The sequence below is a fragment of the Poecilia formosa genome, unplaced genomic scaffold (genome assembly GCF_000485575.1).
Source record: "Poecilia formosa unplaced genomic scaffold, Poecilia_formosa-5.1.2 Scaffold960, whole genome shotgun sequence".
Classification (NCBI taxonomy): domain Eukaryota; kingdom Metazoa; phylum Chordata; class Actinopteri; order Cyprinodontiformes; family Poeciliidae; genus Poecilia; species Poecilia formosa.
In genome coordinates this window covers 10241-28991 of record NW_006800899.1, presented here as the reverse complement: position 1 = coordinate 28991, position 18751 = coordinate 10241, and the positions used below count along the sequence as shown (strand labels likewise).

General features: G+C 40.5%; 2 protein-coding genes across 3 annotated transcripts in view; both read left to right on the top strand.

Annotated features, from left to right (window-relative positions):
- The window catches only part of nadsyn1 (NAD synthetase 1), a 28140-nt gene extending 17836 nt beyond the window's left edge, over positions 1-10304 (top strand). For both annotated transcript variants that reach the window (XM_007543987.2, XM_016667225.1), the window contains 13 exons: positions 162-293; positions 484-555; positions 1763-1887; positions 1959-2007; positions 2076-2178; positions 4181-4349; positions 4541-4676; positions 6210-6316; positions 7068-7199; positions 7340-7409; positions 7937-8065; positions 8605-8781; positions 9046-10304. In XM_007543987.2, coding sequence (XP_007544049.1) covers positions 162-293; positions 484-555; positions 1763-1887; positions 1959-2007; positions 2076-2178; positions 4181-4349; positions 4541-4676; positions 6210-6316; positions 7068-7199; positions 7340-7409; positions 7937-8065; positions 8605-8781; positions 9046-9102 — 1458 coding nt within the window. In that variant the 3' untranslated portion in view covers positions 9103-10304. The remainder of the gene's footprint in view (positions 1-161; positions 294-483; positions 556-1762; positions 1888-1958; positions 2008-2075; positions 2179-4180; positions 4350-4540; positions 4677-6209; positions 6317-7067; positions 7200-7339; positions 7410-7936; positions 8066-8604; positions 8782-9045) is intronic.
- A 984-nt stretch (positions 10305-11288) lies between these two features.
- LOC103132221 (two pore calcium channel protein 2-like) overlaps positions 11289-18751 on the top strand; it is a gene marked incomplete at its 3' end in the record, with an annotated part of 17659 nt that continues 10196 nt past the window's right edge. The window contains exons 1-3 of the mRNA XM_007543988.2: positions 11289-11728; positions 16906-16961; positions 17435-17511. Coding sequence (XP_007544050.1) covers positions 11584-11728; positions 16906-16961; positions 17435-17511 — 278 coding nt within the window. The remainder of the gene's footprint in view (positions 11729-16905; positions 16962-17434; positions 17512-18751) is intronic.

The following is an 18751-nucleotide window of genomic DNA, read 5'->3' as shown; positions in this document are numbered from 1 at the left end:
ATTTGAATCAAGACATGTTAAGTTTTAAAACTAGATTATTTTAAATTTATTTTCTCAACACCACTGAAACACTAGAGGGCAGGGTTGTATCACAACAGTGGAGAAGAGCAACATGCTTGTTTGTACAGTGGTGAGGTTGTAAGTTGCTGGTGTTGTTTCAGAGTGGAGGGATCTACCTGTATGCTAATCAGAGGGGCTGTGATGGAGACCGGCTGTACTATGACGGCTGTGCCATGGTGGCCATCAATGGAGAGGTCGTAGCTCGTGGAGCACAGTTTTCCCTTGATGATGTGGTAGGCATGGCAACACGGTTCAAGACGAACCTGCACATATATGATATCCCTGGGTGTGTGTATGTGTGTATATATGTGGCATGTGATTATTTTAGTGGAGAGTCCCAATGTTTCCAGATTGACCTGTTGAGTGCTGCTGAACTTTTAAAGTGTGCCATTATAACCTGGGAAGTGTTTGCTTTTACTGCAGGAAGTGATTACAGCCACTCTGGATCTGGAGGACGTCTGCAGTTACAGAGGAGAACTCTGCCAGCCACTCATGGTTAGAAAACATCTGCTCTGAGTTTTTGGAAGCTGGAACTTGTGTCTTGTGGTGTTTTTGTTTTTTTTTTTACTTCAGCTTCTAACAGGTTGTGGGGCCTGAAAAAGCAACTTTAGGACAACATTAGTATCAAGCTGTCCAAATATTAATGACTTGCTGTTCTTCATTTTAGTGGGAACAAGTGAAGAAAGATGTACAGTGTGTGCTCATTATCAGTATTTGGATGTTCTCCAGAGCTGTACATAAATCACTGACTGTTCAGCCTTCATGACCCATTCAGCTTATTTCCCACTAACACTAGATAAAGCATCCACAAAATCACTGCAGCTGAGCTTCCTAGTCACCAAAGGGCTCTTACAGATTTTACAGATATCCTGGCTTAATTGAGCCTCTGTTTGGTTCCTCACAAAAGTTATCCATGGCGATTTATCCTGTGCAGTTGGCCTTCTCCTAGGTTAACTGTCTATCTCTTCAGTCAGCAGTCACACCAATCAGAAACCAATATGCTTTGTCTGTGATTCTCTTGTCTTATTTGTCTGTTTCTGCTTTTTTATCATTTTAACTTATCTTAAAATGTCATTTACAATATAAATTAACTTTAGTTTTGGCATATAATTAAACAAATGCACAGTTTAAGATAAAATAATATGATTTTGATCCCGTAAGAGAGAGGGGGGATTATGCTTGTCCCAATGTAGCTGGTGCCTATCTCCAGCGAGACATTTCGCGCAACAGGCAGGGTACAACCTGGACAGGTCGCCAGTCTGTTGCGGGGCAACACAAAGACAGACAGGACAAACAACCATACACACACACAAGTCTGATCTTGTATTCCTACATTTGTGAAACATCCCTCAGGTATTAGTCTGAACTATCCCGACTAATGCAAGCAAAGTAAAAAACATAAAGGCTAAAATCATTCTCAGCCTGGGTAGATTTTGTTTCAATGTCATCTTTTAACTTTACCAAACTGTTTCTGCTGACTAGCAGTAATGTTGATGTTTACTAGTGGCTCAGCCAGAGTCCCGTCTTGGTTTTGTGGAGGATTACTTTAATCCATCTTCAGCCAGCTGCAGTTTTAATGACATCATTCATGCTTTTGCTGTTGCCGTCAGTCCCAGAGTTACAGCTGAATGGTACTTGTAATTGGTTAACACCTGCTTGCCTTGGTGAGTGACCCTGCGCTTTGTCGTGTTCTCTGCTGTAGGAAGGACAACAGAAACCTTGTCATAGGATCAAAGTAGATTTTTCTTTATCGAGCTCTAATGATGTCTACCTCCCCACACACCAGCCAATACAGTGGATGTTTCATACACCACAGGAAGAAATCAGGTATAAAGTGCCTTTTACTTGATTTATAAAAAAAGTGAACTCTTTACAGACAGGATCTCTGGGTTGTTCAGTCTAGGGCCAGCATGTTGGCTGTGGGACTACCTGAGGAGAAGTGGCCAGGTGAGGACTGGAACATTCCTGATGTGATTAGTCTTAGTGAAACCTAATGCCGCTGACTTCTGTTGTAGGGTGGTTTCCTTCTGCCTCTGAGCGGCGGCGTCGACAGCTCCTCCACTGCCTGTATCGTCCACTCTATGTGTGTGCTGCTCTGCCAGGCTGTGGAAGACAGCAGTGAGTAATAGAAGAGTCTCCTGTTTTACCTTAACTAACGCAACTTTATAAATGGCTGTCCTGCTAAAAGATGACATTCAGTTAAATGAAGAACTAACAACATGGTGAGGTTATGTGGTGATAATGGCTCAGGAGATCACCTCTGTTGATGTGTCCTTGGGCACTTCACCCACTAACTGGTGGTGGTTAGAGGGCCCAACAGGGGGCGCTGTTGCATGGAAATCTCACCTTTGTCAGACTGCTCCAGGACAGCTGTGGCTACTATCTAGTAGCTCACCATCAACATGTGAATGTGTGTGTGAATAACCAGGGCTATGAAGTCTCAGTAAAAGGAACAGTTTGTTTGTTCTTTTTTACACATATGTGTTGACAGAAACCCTGTTTTTGTTCTTTTCCTTTTTTTGTGAAAAAAATAGGAAATAATACTCTATTTATGAAAAGCTGCATAGTTCAGCATACTTCCTTGTGCCTCACATATGCTTGTCTGTTGTTAATTTAGCCAAATAGCAGTGAGAACCAGGAATGAAGCCGTTCTCCTCCAACAAACTTTCAAAGAATAATTCTCTTTTGACTTTGGATTGATAAGTCCAAAAAGTCTGAAACACTTCCTTGACCTCCAGGAGCAGAGGAGTTTTGTGTGTAACAAGAACAAGTGTTAAGTCATTCATCCATCATCTATTCCTGCTTGTCCTTTCAGGGTTAGGACCTATCTTCCGCAGTCATTGGGTGAAAGGTGGGGTATGTTACCGGCACCAGACCTAGGGGAATCTGGTGCCAGTATCAAGTGGTGCACAGGCAGATGAATCCTGTGCAACCAGATCTGTGGATCACAGAGGAAGCGAGTCGTAACAGTGTATCTCCGGCAAGAGCTTGTTTATTCTGATTACAAAAAACAAATAAACAGTTAAATAAAATACAATTACAATACAGTTCAAATTCAATTGACATCCAGAGTTACCACAAAGAAATAAAATAAAACAAAATTCACAAATAAAATAACATGGCAAAAAATGAAGAAAATCTAATCCTAAATTAACATAACCAAACTAAAAAAACGCTCCTAACACACAGTAAATACCAACGTCCGTCAGTTATAACGGTTCCTAAGCATTAACGTCGGGCTGTTATAACCGTTGCAGAGGTTATAAAAAAAGTTCAAGCCCACCACAAATAAGTACATCCTCAAGAGAAACAAAAACACCACAACACTACGAAAACATTGACCAATCATCATATACCCACAGAACATCTCAAATGGCCCATAAAAAGTTGCCGTTTATACTACCTGTTGATCACAGAGGACAGTGTATCTCTGGCAAGAGCTCGTTTATTCTGAGCCGCGCATGCCCAGAGCCAGGAGACTCGTTCTCCCTGTTAGACCCACAGCGGCACGAGAGCGCCCCCACTGGCAAGACACATGCACATGACAAATACGTCTACAATGAACAATAAAAATAATAATAAAAACAAAACAAAAGACAAGACCAATTCTGATTGAAAAAAAGGGTGTATTCATCTTTTTTTTTTTACTGTTTCTCAACACACTACAGGTACACCATGGCCCAATGACTGCCTTGCCAGACCATCACAGAAAAACACTTAGGACAAACAACCAAAGCACAATATGGAGAGACCAGTTAACCAACAGTTAGAGGAATGCTTAACTTGAACATGTTGTCACGGTTATCCTGGACATATCTACAGAGCAAAATTATGTTTGGGACATTTATGAGCTGCTTGCATTTTGAAAAAAATTAGATGAAAATGTGTGGCTGTCACTGACCCAGTCTTGATGGAGTGAGCTTTTCACAACTTTATGTCTCACTACATTCTGCACTGTAGAAACCAGGAATGCAGTACACGCCGACTGATTTTCAGTCTCAGGTTCGTCTTAGCTACATAAAGTTCATTTCTTAATGTAATGTCAGTAAACAGGGTGCCAAACAGAAAAGAAGTTGTCTGTTAAACATGTTTCTTATTTAAAATGATGTTGACTTTTCAGACAGCCAGGTGCTGAAGGATGTTCGCAGAGTGGTTGGAGATGACGCCTACACACCGCAGAACCCAAAGGAGTTGTGTGCTCGCCTCTTTACCACCTGTTACATGGGCAGTGAAAATTCCTCCCAGGATACATGCAGCAGAGCCAGGGACCTGGCTGGGGAGATTGGAAGGTAGCCTTTCATCAAAATGTTGAATTTTATCTTTTATATTTTGAACTCCAACTTTGAATAACACACAAACACTTGTATCTGAGAGCAATGTCTGAGAGATTGTCTGTACAGTTAATCTTAATTTTCTGAGGAAGGAAAGTTGTTCTTCATAAAGGTTTCTGTTTTTCTTCTTTTTCATGTCTTTCTCGTAGCACACATGTGAATATTAACATAGATGTGGCTGTCAAAGGCATTCTGGGTATCTTTTCAGTGGTAACTGGACGGTGGCCACAGTTTCATGCAAATGGTGGAAGCAACAGAGAGAACCTGGCTCTGCAGAATGTGCAGGTGAGACCTCTCCTCATGCTCTGTCTCTCATTATCAGTCATCACGGAACTGAATGTTTTAGCACTTCTTGGCTTGGAGTTCTTTCTCTGCTGTGACAGTTTAACCACAGTGTTTGCTCTGACGCTGGTAGCTCTGACCATTGAGTGGTTTCACAATCACTTTGTTTCCTGTTTGAGGTGTGAAGAAGACAGAATGTCGTTCAACACGTTCAAAGTATGATACAGAATGTGAATGTGGTGGGGATTATCTGTACACAGTTTCTTGGTAACAGAATTACCCCCACATTTTGAACTACGGCATCAACCAATAGGCCAATGAGTAGTAAGGCTCAAACTGATTTTGACCAACTAACACTATTAAAGTTCAAATACAACTACTGACACAAAAAGTTTACCGTATAATTAGTCTGTTTAATCAAACACTTCGAAGCGCAAGGCAAAACATTTCATATTAAAATATACAGAATCCAATTCAGTCCAAATCCAGTTCATCCCAAAACAATTCAATCATATGGTCAGTTTCAGGGTAGTTTTTATGTCCGTAGACATAAAAACTTGCCTGGTAACTAAAAGTGACAGTCTGCAGTCCTCAAACTCTAAGATGTGGGAAATGAGGATCTTTGTTGTAGTCAACCCTCAAGGAAACCAACAGGAGTTTCAGCCACAACTGGCAGAAAAACGGGATGCAAAAAAAACAACCCATAAATAACTTCAGCTGACATCTCATAAATGTTTCAAGACCTACAGAAAGGAGGCACTAGTAGAAAAATGGGCTACATGATGGAGATGCCAGTGGAAAGCCATTATCACAAAGAAAAGCCATTGAAACATTGTGATTCTGTAGAAGAGAATAATCTGGTCAGATGAGGGCAGAACTGAAATTTTTTTTATATAATCTGGAGGAGACGGTCCTAAACACCCTCCCCAAAAAACACCATGCCAAAATTGAAGTCTACTGCTGGAAACACAATTGATGTGGCTGTCATTGTCACAGCAAAAGGTACTGGCAGACTTGCATAACTGAAGGATGAATTGAGAAATGTAGGATTTTATAAGAATCTAAAGATGACAACAGTGGGTCTTACCAAGTAAGATAATAGCCCCAAACATACAGCAACTTACCCTAACCCTAACCCTACCCACTACTGGCATAACCTAATCTAACATAACATAACATAACACTAAACTGGAAAAAATGACGAAAAACCATTTTTTCCCTGTTGTATGAATTACAATCTATTATTTAAGATTATATGAAGAATATAGAAATTATTCCAAATCTTTGCTTGACTAAGCATTTATAAAATGACAGACTCTTAAAAAGATGCGTGACTAATCAAAAACACCCTTGGTTGGTGACTCCTGTTTGTGCCTGAAAAAGTCAGGTATGAAGACACCAAAACTGCAAACATGCAAAATGGTGAAATGACTGACAGGGTTTATGTAAAACATGTGCCACTATGTAGGCAAGTCATTTTGTTAGTTGAGATTCCTCTTGAGGTTTTGACCAGAAGTGTGTTTGTGCCGTTACCAGGCTCGGGTCAGGATGGTCTTGGCTTATCTTTTCGCCCAGCTGAGTTTGTGGGCTCGTGGTAGGCCTGGAGGACTGCTGGTTTTGGGCTCAGCCAACGTCGATGAGAGGTACTATTACAAATGACTGGAATGGTTGGTACTTCATAGACCTTTGGTTTACTGCACATAATTTGTATTGTGGCCTGCAAAGTTTATATGCACACAAATAATCCAGATTATATTCATCTGATAATGCCAGTGGCATAAATGAATCTGTTGCTGTAAGTGATACAAAAATCGGATGCAAAATGGTGAAACTAAATCTCTTGTTAGATTTAGGTTCTTGGTTCCAAAAGGTAACATGTAATTATTTGGACAAAAATGGGTTCCCTATTTAAAGTTTTTTTAGACATTAATACAGAAAGATTGTACACAACCAAGCTGTTAAAGCAACTCTGACAAAAGGCAGGAACAGAACTGTAGTTTCCTCAGGGCTTTAACCTGTTTAAATAGAAAAAACATAATATCAATAAACAAATCTCCTGGGATATTAAATAGACAACTGTTCTGTAATCATTAAGTTCCCCCCTAATAATTCTGTTTCCAGAAATTCCTCTTAGCATGGAAACATTTTAGATCAGCTGTGCATGCACTGCAAAATCACAAAATCTTACCAAGTATCTAGTTTCTAGTACAAATATCTTAAGTACACTTTAAATAAGACAAAACTAATTTACAAGGAACAGCATACAGAAACTTGTTTTAAATAAATAATTCCTCAATATTTATGAAAAAGTACTACTTCCACTGGCAGATTATTTCACTTGTAACATGGGAAAAATGCTATTTTTCCCTGTGTTAAATAATTTCTTCTGCTCAGCCTTACAGGATATTTCACCAAGTATGACTGTTCCAGTGCAGACATAAACCCCATTGGTGGAATCAGCAAGATGGATTTGAAGAGCTTCCTTGCTTACTGTGCAGAGCAGTTCCAGCTTACCGCTTTGAGAGGGTGAGAGGAGTTCAGGACTCTACTTTAAAGAAGATTTCACTTTAAAAAAAACAAACAAAGAAAACAAGGACCTGTCAGGAGTGTGTATGCATCGTCCTCTGTGTGTCTCAGTTTGTGTTCGCGTTTTTTGTGCTGTGCAGCATCCTGGCTGCTCCCCCCACTGCTGAACTGGAGCCTCTGAAGGACGGACAGCTGTCCCAGACAGATGAGGTACAGACTGACGCTCGCAGGCACATGAACTGTTTGTTGGTGTGTGTATATGAAATGTTGGTAAGTTACTCCCATAGACTAGAAACTAAACTGTATTGCTGACGACGTGTCCCTCTGAAACCTGTGCTCAGATTTCTTTGGGTTGTGTGTAACCTGTGTAGTTGGTGACATTCATTAAACACTGCATGTTTGTAAATGCCAGAAAAATTAAACATAAACCAGTTATAATCTGATAACCATCTGCTTACCAGCTGGGAACTCACTGCAGGACCTTGTTTGGTCCTCAGCAATTACTTCTTTAAACTGAACAAAGCAAAAGACGATTTGTGCAATGTTGTGGGAAATGCAGATTAATCAATCACTGCCAGTCTATCCACCCTTCGTCTCTCCAATCACATTAGATTAAATGTCCATAATATCTTCTGTCTGCTTAGATTTTACTGGAAATCCAATTTGAAAGACCTCCATCACAAGTCTTGCTGATGTGGTTTAAATGTGTGATATTCTTGTTTCTTCTCTTTCTTCAGTCAGACATGGGAATGATGTATTCTGAGTTATCAGTGATTGGAAGGCTGCGGAAGATCTCAAAGTGTGGACCCTTCAGTATGTTCTGTAAGCTCATTCATCTGTGGAGGGATGTCCTTTCACCTATTCAGGTTGGTTGGCTACTAATCTGGTTAGTGTGCACACTGCACAACACAAAGGATCTGAAAGCACTGTTATATTCCAGTAATTTCTTTGTCCAATTTCAGTTTAATTTGCATCAACCAAATAGCAGGATGCAAAAATGATGAATTTCCAATGTTGAATTTTAACAAAACATGAAGTTTAACAGAAAACCTTGCTGAAAATGAGGCTAGGGCATCTATCTGGTGAATATCTGAGTCAGCAGATGTCAGAGGGGTCATAAGGACAGACAGACAACAAAAACAAACCTCAAATTCCATATCACATTTCAGACATCTAAAGGTATGAACCCTGGATGAACCTTTCTAGTTTTTAACATTTTTAAGTTGTTCATTTGTTTTGGTTTTTGTGTCGTTTCATTAGCATTAGTGTTTACTTTACTAGATTACAAGAAAATCTGACTCCTGAAATCTTCAGGGTTTCTTTAATCCCATCAACTCCTGGAAGGCATTCTGCATCAGTTTGGCTCCTCTGTGCTCTTGACTCGAACAGCTGCTTGTTTGTGCAGGTGGCCCAGAAGGTGAAACACTTCTTCAGGATGTACTCGGTGAACCGCCACAAGATGACCACAGTTACTCCTTCCTACCATGCTGAGAGCTACAGTCCTGATGACAACCGCTTTGACCTTCGACCTTTCCTCTACAACACACACTGGAACTGGCAGTTCCAGTGTATTGATAACCAGGTAACACACCACGATGACCTTCTTATAGAAGAGTGAAGATAACTTTTGCTAGAGTGTCGAGGGCCACATATGAACAAGTTGCCTAGCGATCTGAGTGTCAGTGTGTGAATATAGCTCTAAAGTGCTTTGAGTGGTTAATGAGTACAAAAGCTGTATATAAAGTCAGTGCATTTAACATGAGTCCATTTGACTGTCCTGCTTACACAACAGTGTCCAGAGTAATCTTATCTTTAGGTGTGTTTTCCTCTTTCCCTCTTTCTGCAGATTTCCCAGATGCCGGCAAGCCCAGACAACGGGGACCAAGGAAGGCTTGAAGAGTAGCAAAACCCCACAGTCCTGTTCTTTCTGTCCAGGGTGTGTTTGCATCTCTGCAGTGGCTCAAATCCAGAACAACCTCCAGCTGTTTCCAAAGTTCAGGAGCTCACCATGCCTGAAAATATAAAAAATGTTAAACATTTTAATGACAAATGTCATTGGATTTTCAGAGATATATCCTGCTTACTTCTGTTCTGAACCAAAGCAATGCCACCAGACAGCTAACTATAAAGACTCGGGTAGCCTTTGCAGCTGGTATCCATCAGTGTCTTCCATGTTAGCACACACAGAGCCACGTCAGGTTATGGTTCTGAAGCATTTTCTATATCTTAAACTGTTATTACTCAGATGCTACCACAGCTTAGATTCATCCCACTGTTATCTTGTTGATTTTTTTCAGCTATACAACTCTTGATGAGCTTTAGTAATGCAGCATAACGTACTGCATTATTGATGTAATTATCCTGAAATTATGCTTTTTATTTACAACTGAAATTAAAGTTACAATTACCACTGATGGAAACCTTCTGCATTCTCCCTCTGCTGCACTCAGAACTGTTGGTTTGAGCCGTTCTAGTTCCACTTTTCCATTGACTGATGCTTTGATGTGTGCCTTTGGTTATAACCCAATCCAATGAGCAACATTAACTCATTGATCATTTGACTGTATTGTTTTCTTTTCTCATGCTGGAGCCTGTGCTTCTGCTGTTCTGTGTAAATTCTCTGTAGGGAATATTAATGGTGCACTGTGCAAAAGAACCAGAAGGTAATATTATGTAAATAGTTCATTTTCTGACATACTAGCATCAACTCTCTGTTAATATTAAGTTTATTTAGGACACGTATGAAAAATATAAAATCACGAAGTTTATCTAGAATCTAAAAATAAAACTAAACCATCCTTACAGTATCAGACCTCAATTGAATGCCAACAAATAAAAGTTTTAAGAAGTGATTTAAAATTACCCAGACTGTGGCCAGATCTGGCCCATAGTCAGATCTGCCCACAGAAGGGTAACTTATTCCAGAGAAACATCCAAATGCACACAAATAGATATAAAATCCTATAAAAGGTCTTGTAACCATTAAAACTGGGGATATTTTGGGATATTTTCAGGAGACTTGTTGCTGTTGAATTTGTAATGTGTATGCAGATGTGCTAAATAAATCTCTTCCTGGTTGGCCTGATCAGAGAAGAGCAGATATGAGCCCTGTGTGATGATTTCTTTTATTCCATAAGTTTGTCACTTTTTGGTTCCCCAACAATAAGAACAACAACAGAATGAGCACCACATCCTTTGTTCTTAAGTCAAGTCCGAGGGACATTTAATAGCAACTGATTATTTGATTTTAAAATTCTGAACAATGTGTAGTTTCTGGGAGCCAACCCATTTAAAACTTTCTAAGTTGTTAAAAGAATCTTAAAATCTATGTGATACAAAACAGGTAGCAAGGTTAAAGAGGCCAATATTGGCCTTATATGTTAAGGTATGGCGGGTGGCTGCTGGCAAAAAATATTTATAGCTTCTAGAGTTGTGCCTCTCAGCATGGTACAGCAGCTCAGATACTTTAGTTTTGATTACCGTTAGTTCTGTTTCTAGACTTTTGCCCATAATTGATTTAATTGTTGCTGTTTGGACAATTATTCCTTCTGTTTCTGGATGCAGTGCAACTGGAGGATTTTTACTTCTACTTTTGGACATTTACATATATATATATATATTTTTTTTGCAAATGGAAAAAGCTGATTACCATCTCAAAATCTCAAATAATAGCTGAACTGTGACCCCAAGTTAAGATGAAAAGGAGGCTTTATGGATACAGAGCAGGACGAGAGGAAGTTCAGACCATCTCTTCCATCCAACATGATGACCAAGGATCATATGGCAGACTTGGTCATGCTGTGTTGGTCCTCGTCTGTCAGCTTTCTAACTGTACACTAGACAGAAATTTAAAGAGGAATGGTTTAACCGATTTAACCAGGTTAGATGACTGAGGAGTGGTCCACATTAACAAAAGCTTAAAGAACCACAACCAGTCAATTATCATAAAAATTCAAATTCCAACTCCAATTCCACTCGTTCATTTGGCCAATCTTCCGTAAAACTCGTGAGTTAGGCGGAAGGTTCTGGCAGATCTCTGACTTGCAGGCTCTGTTCTTGTGTTCCTGGCATGTGTGTGGTGCTGTGAGCCCGATTCTGTCCAGCAGCTCAGTGAATGTATTGTGGGGAATCAGCTACCTCTGCGGGCCGAACCGAGCCGGGCTGCTGGAGGTGGAGTCCAAACTTTACCCAACCTTCAGGACGGGGCGGTGCAGGGAGGAGCAGCACAGACTTCCTAAAAACAGGTTCCTGTCGTCTGCTCACGCACGTTGTTCTTCCTCAAGTTCTAAAACTCCAGCAAGAGCCGAACTCGTCCAGACCTGGACCCGCAATTTTCGCTCTGGCCGCTGATGAACGTCTGCCTTACCAGTTCTAGACCTCCTGGATGGAGACGGACCGTCTGCTGACCGGGGCTGAGGACCAACACAGCGGGGACTATGGCTCCGGCCCGGCCAGAAGTGGCGGAGATTCGCGGGGCAGCAGGCGGATGTCTTACTCTACTACTAGGGACTACTGCCGTTTGGATGGAGGTACGGGACAGCAGAGTGACGGTGTGACGTCTCTTGATTATTGTCCTGGTATCAGCAGGTTATTACAGTAGATGGAAGCTGCAGTTGACTGTAGTTACAATGTCATGTTTCCAGAAGCGATACGAAATAACATGTTGTGACTTCTCATATTTTCACTGCACTAACCTCTCTTAGTAACGATCTGGACTTGATGTACATCCTGGTGTGACGTCATATTCTCAGGTGAAAGCGTTAGATCTCAGTAGAGGGGCCACATGAGGGAAGCTGGATTCATTTTGAAACTTTCCCTCCTTTCTGTCTGTGTTGCTCTTGCTTGAAAACCTTTAAATGTTTTTCCTCAGACGTTTGGATTAAAATAATCCTAAAATAAGTGCTGTTTTTCCAAAAAACCGCCATTCAAATGTCATTCACAAAAGACAAACACTTTTATCATGGCTGCTTTCAGTAAAACTGGCTTAGTGTTAGATGAGCCTGTTTTTCACAATTCATCTTTTTAGGCTGTGATAACTGAAGTTAGAAGCCATCTTGTTTTCAACGTTTAGCAGTCATAATAAACATAAACAAGAACCTGGCTGAATAAGAAATAAAATAGCTGCGGCTGCAGAACAAATTGCACCACTTGCAACTGGATCATAGAAAAGAAGACAGTAGTTATTGTTCAGTTCGCTGCAGAGCTCCACTTTATTGAAACCTGAAACCTCATACTTCTTCGGCCAAAGTCCTGCTTATGTTTTAGTTTTTACTTCTATAAAGCATTTCTGGCACGTCATAAGAACTCTTGTAATAGTAAATTAGTAACTCAACGATTGACAGAATTTCAAGACAAATTGAAGCATGTCACTTCTCTAAAGCTGATCCTAGTCTCCATCAACCGATAAGTTTTGTTCTTGTGAGCTGGTGCCTATCTGGAGCAGAGAAGAGGAAAACACCTTTGACATGTCAACCAGTAATCAGGGAAAATATAGAGGACATAAAACGTTTTTTTTATAACCTAAAAGTGGGGTATTATGTAAAATAGACAACTGGTTTCAGCTTTATTGTGTTTTAATCTTAGTTCTTTGTCAGACACCTTCCTGGAGTGCAGCCTTGATTTTTTTATGCAAGTTTATGGAATCCTTTTTCTCCAGTGGCAACCATTTCTATGTTTTACACCACTGCATCTGATACTTTGCATTGCTCTTGGTGATGTATGGCTTGGAAGCAGCTGCTCCACCATGGAAACCCATTCCATGAAACTCTCTGCACACTGTTCTTGAGCTAATCTGAAGGCCACATGAAGTTTAGAGGTCTTCATGTGGCGTTCATGAAGACCTCTAGCACCTTTTCAGCAACAAGGCAATTCAAAGTGCTTTACATGAATTAAAAGGAAATACAAACTCCTGCTCAGGGTTGCTAAGTATCTAATTCCATTTCTGGGTTGGGAGAACAGGAATCTGAAAAATAGTCTAACAATGTTGACTACGTAGTGATTGGCTCTGCAGAAAGTTTGCAAACTTTTTGCACTATGAGCTTCGGCATCCGGTGACCACCCTCTATCAGTTTACATGACCTACCACTTCGTGGCTGCTTTGCTGTCGTTACCAAACACTTCCATTTTCTTATAATGAATTGATTGTGGAAATTTCACGGCTAGATTTGTTGCACAGTTCCACACTGGAATTCACTGACCTCCTGAGAGCAAGCCATTCTTTCACGAAGATTTGTAAAAACAGTCTGTATTCCTATCAGACTGTTTCTATAAACCTGTGGTCATGGAAGTGATTGGAACACCTGATTCCAGTCATTTGAATGTGTCAACAAATACTATTGGCAATATAGTGTAGTTACTAGTGCCATTTTATAGTTCTGTGTGCCTAGAAAGTGCATAATACTACCTCTTTAAAATGCAAAAAATGACTGTTGTGCAATTTTGAAGTTTTTTTTTCACAGTCAGGAGTAAATTAAAGACAGTATTTTCAGAAAACAAATATAGATTTTTGCAGAGTTTTGTCAAGTTTCTGTAAATCATTGCAGATCCCAAACATTAAAAGTTCCTGTTAGCCTTAACAGAAGAAACACATACAGTCCCCCAAATGTTGGGTTGACTGTTTTCTTTTTCCTTGGCCTAGAAAATATTTTGTGTTAATTTTCTGAAATAAGAAAATTAACACAAATTAATTTGTGTTAATTTGTGTTAACACAAATTAACACTGACTGAGAAAATGTCAGTCATTAAACTGAGATTTTCTCAGTTTAATGACTGGTTTTCCAGAACTGATGTAGCTGGATGGTTAGGTTTTAGCTCACTATGCAATGTACATGAAATAAGGTGTATAGAAGGCGGATACTGTGTGTTGTATTTAACATTGGGATTTTCAGAAATTTGTTATTTGCTTACTGTTTCTTTGAACGGCCTGACATCAGTGACTGACTCATGTCAGGCCCATTTTAACAGCATCAACCACCTGCACTGGTAGGGATCTCCACTTAATTTAACCTGACCTATCATGCATGTTTCAGGACTGGTGAGGAAATGACAGAAGCCAAACAGGCACAAGGAGAAGCCCCTTCACACTGAACTACCATACTGGTGCATCCCACCCACAAATCTTCTTATGACTAAATTAAAGCAGCATGAATGTTTTCTATCATTCAGTATTTTTGCTCTTAAGACTTAAAAGCTATACTTTACTGGAACTTTACAAATATAGAAAGGTGATTTGTAAACTTTGTAAAGGTTCAATTAAGAAGTTTAAATATTATGAGATGAAGAAACGAAAACTAGTCTCCCCAGCATTTCATAAAATTGCTGCCATTACAAAATGTTGCTGTATTGTCAGCAGTTGTCGCTGAAGCTCATGGGGTTGTGTGTGACTTGATCTCTGCAGAGTGAGATGTTCTTTTGCATATGTCTGTCTCAGGTACCGGCTGCTCCTTCAGAGGCACCCATGGTCAACCTGACACACCCTGCTGTGACGCATTGAGTCAGCAAACCACATGTTACTACATTTTTGACTCATGTAGCTGGAACAATTGAAGTCACTCAACAAATGTTTGATTGAATGTGCTGATTGTTGTTTCTGTGTCAAACAGCAGTTTCTGCTCTAAGGCTTCTTAACTCTAATAAACTCCACCTGAATACAACAGAGTACAGATTAAAACTACTTTATTAACCCCAAAGGGGTATTAGACGGACCAAAGCATGTTGGTTTGTCTGTCCAATTAAACTGAAGCAGAAAAAATGCTTAAGACATGCTGTGATTCTCAGATCATAATAGTTGAGACAGTTCTGATCACCTTAGACTTACAGGAGGTCTAAGGTGACCTTCTATGGGTCACCTTATGTGTGTGCCTGTACATTAAGCTGTAACTTAATGTACAAGCACACACTCTCGCTTAAGGACAATTTAGAGAGATCAACCAACCAATAACTAACAGCAATGTTTTTGGACTTGGGGAGGAGTATCCAGAGAGAAACCACGCATGCACAAGGAGGATATGGTAACTCCATGCAGAAAGACCCCTGGTCAATATTCAAACCCAGAATCTTCTAGGTGCAGAGCAACAGCGTGAGAAAGATGCTACCACTGAGTGAGCAAATACAATTAAACTGATCAACAGTGACATCGGTCCTCTAAACAAAAAAGGTTTTGCTTTTAGTCAATAATGGTTCCTTTATGATCTGGAATAATAGTGGAAAAAGTTGCAAAATTTTCTGAAATTACAGAGAATTTCAATGAGTTTATCTAAGAAAAACAGAAATTGGTATGATGACTAATTTTCTTGAAAGTAAAACATGGTGCACTTTGAACATATTTCATAGATGCTATCTTCAGATTCATTTTTTTTATTTCAAACACAAGAACAATAATCTTAGAACACTTGGGTAATCAGCAATATATTTAAGTCCGATTATTCTGAAATTTTGCCTGTCACTGTTTGAAAGCAGTGAAGTGATCAATGGTTTCCTCATTAAAGTCATTAGCTTTTTTTTCCAGGGGAAACATGTTCAGTGCACTGAGACTAGAGCTGTTGCATTCCACAGGAACAACTTCATTCTTGTTAGTATGGAGAAACGGCAGCAGTTGCAATGGGAGGAGTAACAAAGATGTTCAACAATATTACAGTCTCAGATTTTGACTGGAGGTTTATCTCTGGAGAACCTGATGCCGCCCTTGAATTCAAGATTCTCACAAATGAGGGAAAATTCTGTCTTGTGTTCAGCCTTTTTTGACTCTGTAGATTTCACTCACAGTTTCATTCAGAGGTTAATAGATATAACCAATAAAAAATACAAAATTTTCTCCAGAGAAAGATTATTCTCTTCCAATCCAATTGTTAGCTTTATTAATTCCCCATTCATTATCCCATTATCATTCAACTTGCATTTAGTTGGAAGATAGCTCATCAAGTTGACAAAATTGAGCTACTTCACAATCCATTAGTCAGTCAATCCAGTTTATTTGTATAGCATATGTCAGCAACACGGTACTTCAAAGTGCTTTACATCGTAACAACACAAAACTAAAAAGTCATAAAAGACACAATGCAGATAATAATTGATAAACCAGTGACAACACTACATTGTGACAAGTGCCATTATCAAAATGAAAACAAATCAAATATGTTGGTGGATAGGTTATTATGGTTCTAAACTTTGTGCTTCAGTCTAATCCAGAAAAAAAAGCTCATAAAGTAGGCAGAAAAAAGCTCATCTGGATCCTACAGTGGGATTGTATCCTCACTTCGGAAGGAGTAAAGCTCTAATGTCCAGAGCTGAGACAGACTGGGGTGTGGGAAGGCAGAGCACTCTCATACAAATGAAAGAATCATTTGTTCATCAGAACTTTTTATGTTTTAATAAAAAGTGAAAAGTTAATGGAATTAGTGGCTTCTTTTTGAAGAATCATAGCTAAACAGAGTCGCTCTGAGCCAGAAGGAGAACATAAAGGGTAAAAACAGTATACACAGTCCCATGTGAGGACTAAAGTATGACCATCTGTTCATCTCCATCTTCAGATACTTTTTTTACTTACTGTTTTATATATTTTGATGTTCCCAGCTTGTCCCAAAAAGCTAATTCTTGAATTCAATATGTTACATTGACCGACAGTAGCTCCTGACCAGTGTTAGCTGTCTGCATGTTTTCTACTTCTTTAACTGAATTCTGATGGTTCTGCTGTTTTTGTTCTTCTCAGATGATGAGGACCTGTACATCCAGCAGGCAGTTGTTTTTATTGAAGATGCCATTCATGTGAGTGTACTCAAAGTTTATTAATTTCTTTCTAATTTAAAAAGACTAATGTTGTTCTGCTCTCCAGTCCACCTAGGTGGATGATATTTCTAAGGGGTTGCATGTCAGGTTGCACGAAGTGAAACATTTTTGGATTGGAAAAACAATTTTTCTTTTCTAATGTTGTATATGGCATACAGCACACTTTATCCACTTTCCAGTCTATCATCAGCGATAGAGGAGGATGCATGTACCCAAACATCTGCTTGAGACACATTCCGTATATAAAGAGCTTTTTTGTAAAGCTAAACACATTAATGCTCAGTGCTAAAAGTAGATTGATTTTGATTTACACTGTTGTAGAGCAAAGCTTGGTGTTTGTGCATCAGACATAATTTTTTTTTCTCCGATTGATTTTAACAGCTTTTTTCTTTGTTGCAGTTTTTAGTTGAAAATGGTTCACTGCTGTATTGATAAAGTCTGCCTTTTTTCAGTACCGCTCCATCAACCACCGGGTGGATGCCAGGTCTCTTCGTCTCTATCGATGGTACTACTCAAGAATATGCCAGTGGTGAGTTTGCACTTTTCACCAGCTTTGACTAATATTTAAATTGGTTTAATGTTCTGGAACACTGAAAGTGTGACAAACATGCAAGAAAGAAGGAACTCAGGAAGGGGGCAAACACTGTTTCACACCACCATATATGAAAATGAAGAGATTATGCACACTCCGCTGGAGATGGAATTACTGGAATTACTCCCAGTTGAGTTATGCTTCATTACTGAAGCATAACTCAACTTTTTGGGAGTGTTGGCATCTCCGAGCATCTCCATCACAACTTTCGGCTGAAAACTGTGTCTGAATGAGGAGCATGGTTCTGCTCCTCATCCAGCTCACCAATGTCCTCCACCAGAGTCAATGACATCATCGAGACAGCTGAGAAACACACTAATCGTACCTCACATATTCCAAATAACCAAAATATGTCATTATCATATCATTTTTCATCTGTATGAAAATGGCACCACCGGAGCCAACTCACCACTACCTGGTGGTGAGTTGGCTCCGGTGGTGGGGGAGGAAGCCGGTCAGACCTGGCAGGCCCAAACGTGTAGTGGGGGTCTGCTGGGAACGTCTGGCGGAGTCCCCTGTGAGACGGAGCTTCAACTCCCATCTCCGGCAGAACTTCGAACACGTTCCGGGGGAGGTGGGGGACATTGAGTCTGAATGGACCATGTTCCGTGCCTCCATTGCCGAGGCGGCTTATCGGAGCTGCGGCCGCAAGGTTGTTGGTGCCTGTCGCGACGGCAACTCTCGAACCCGTTGGTGGACACCTTTGGTGAGGGATGCTGTCAAGCTGAAGAAGGAGTCCTATCAGGCCTTTTTGGCCTGTGGGACTCCAGAAGCAGCTCATGGGTACCGGCGGGCGAAGCGGCATGCGGCTTGGGTGGTCGCTGAGGCAAAAATCTGGGCGTGGGAGGAGTATGGAGAGGCCATGGAGAAAGACTTCCGCACGGCTTCGAGGCAATTCTGGTCCACCATCCGGCGTCTCAGGAGGGTGAAGCAGTGCAGCACCAACACTGTTTATAGTGGGGATGGTGTGCTGCTGACCTCAGCAGCACACCATCCGGTGGGCAGAATACTTCGAAGACCTCCTCAATCCCACCAACATGCCTTCTGTTGAGGAAGCTGAGCCTGGGGACTTTGGGTTGGGCTCTCCAATCTCTGGGGACGAGGTCGCCGAGGTGGTCAAAAAGCTCCTCGGTGGCAGGGCCCCTCGGTGAGAGGGCCCCTCGGTGGCAGGGCCCCT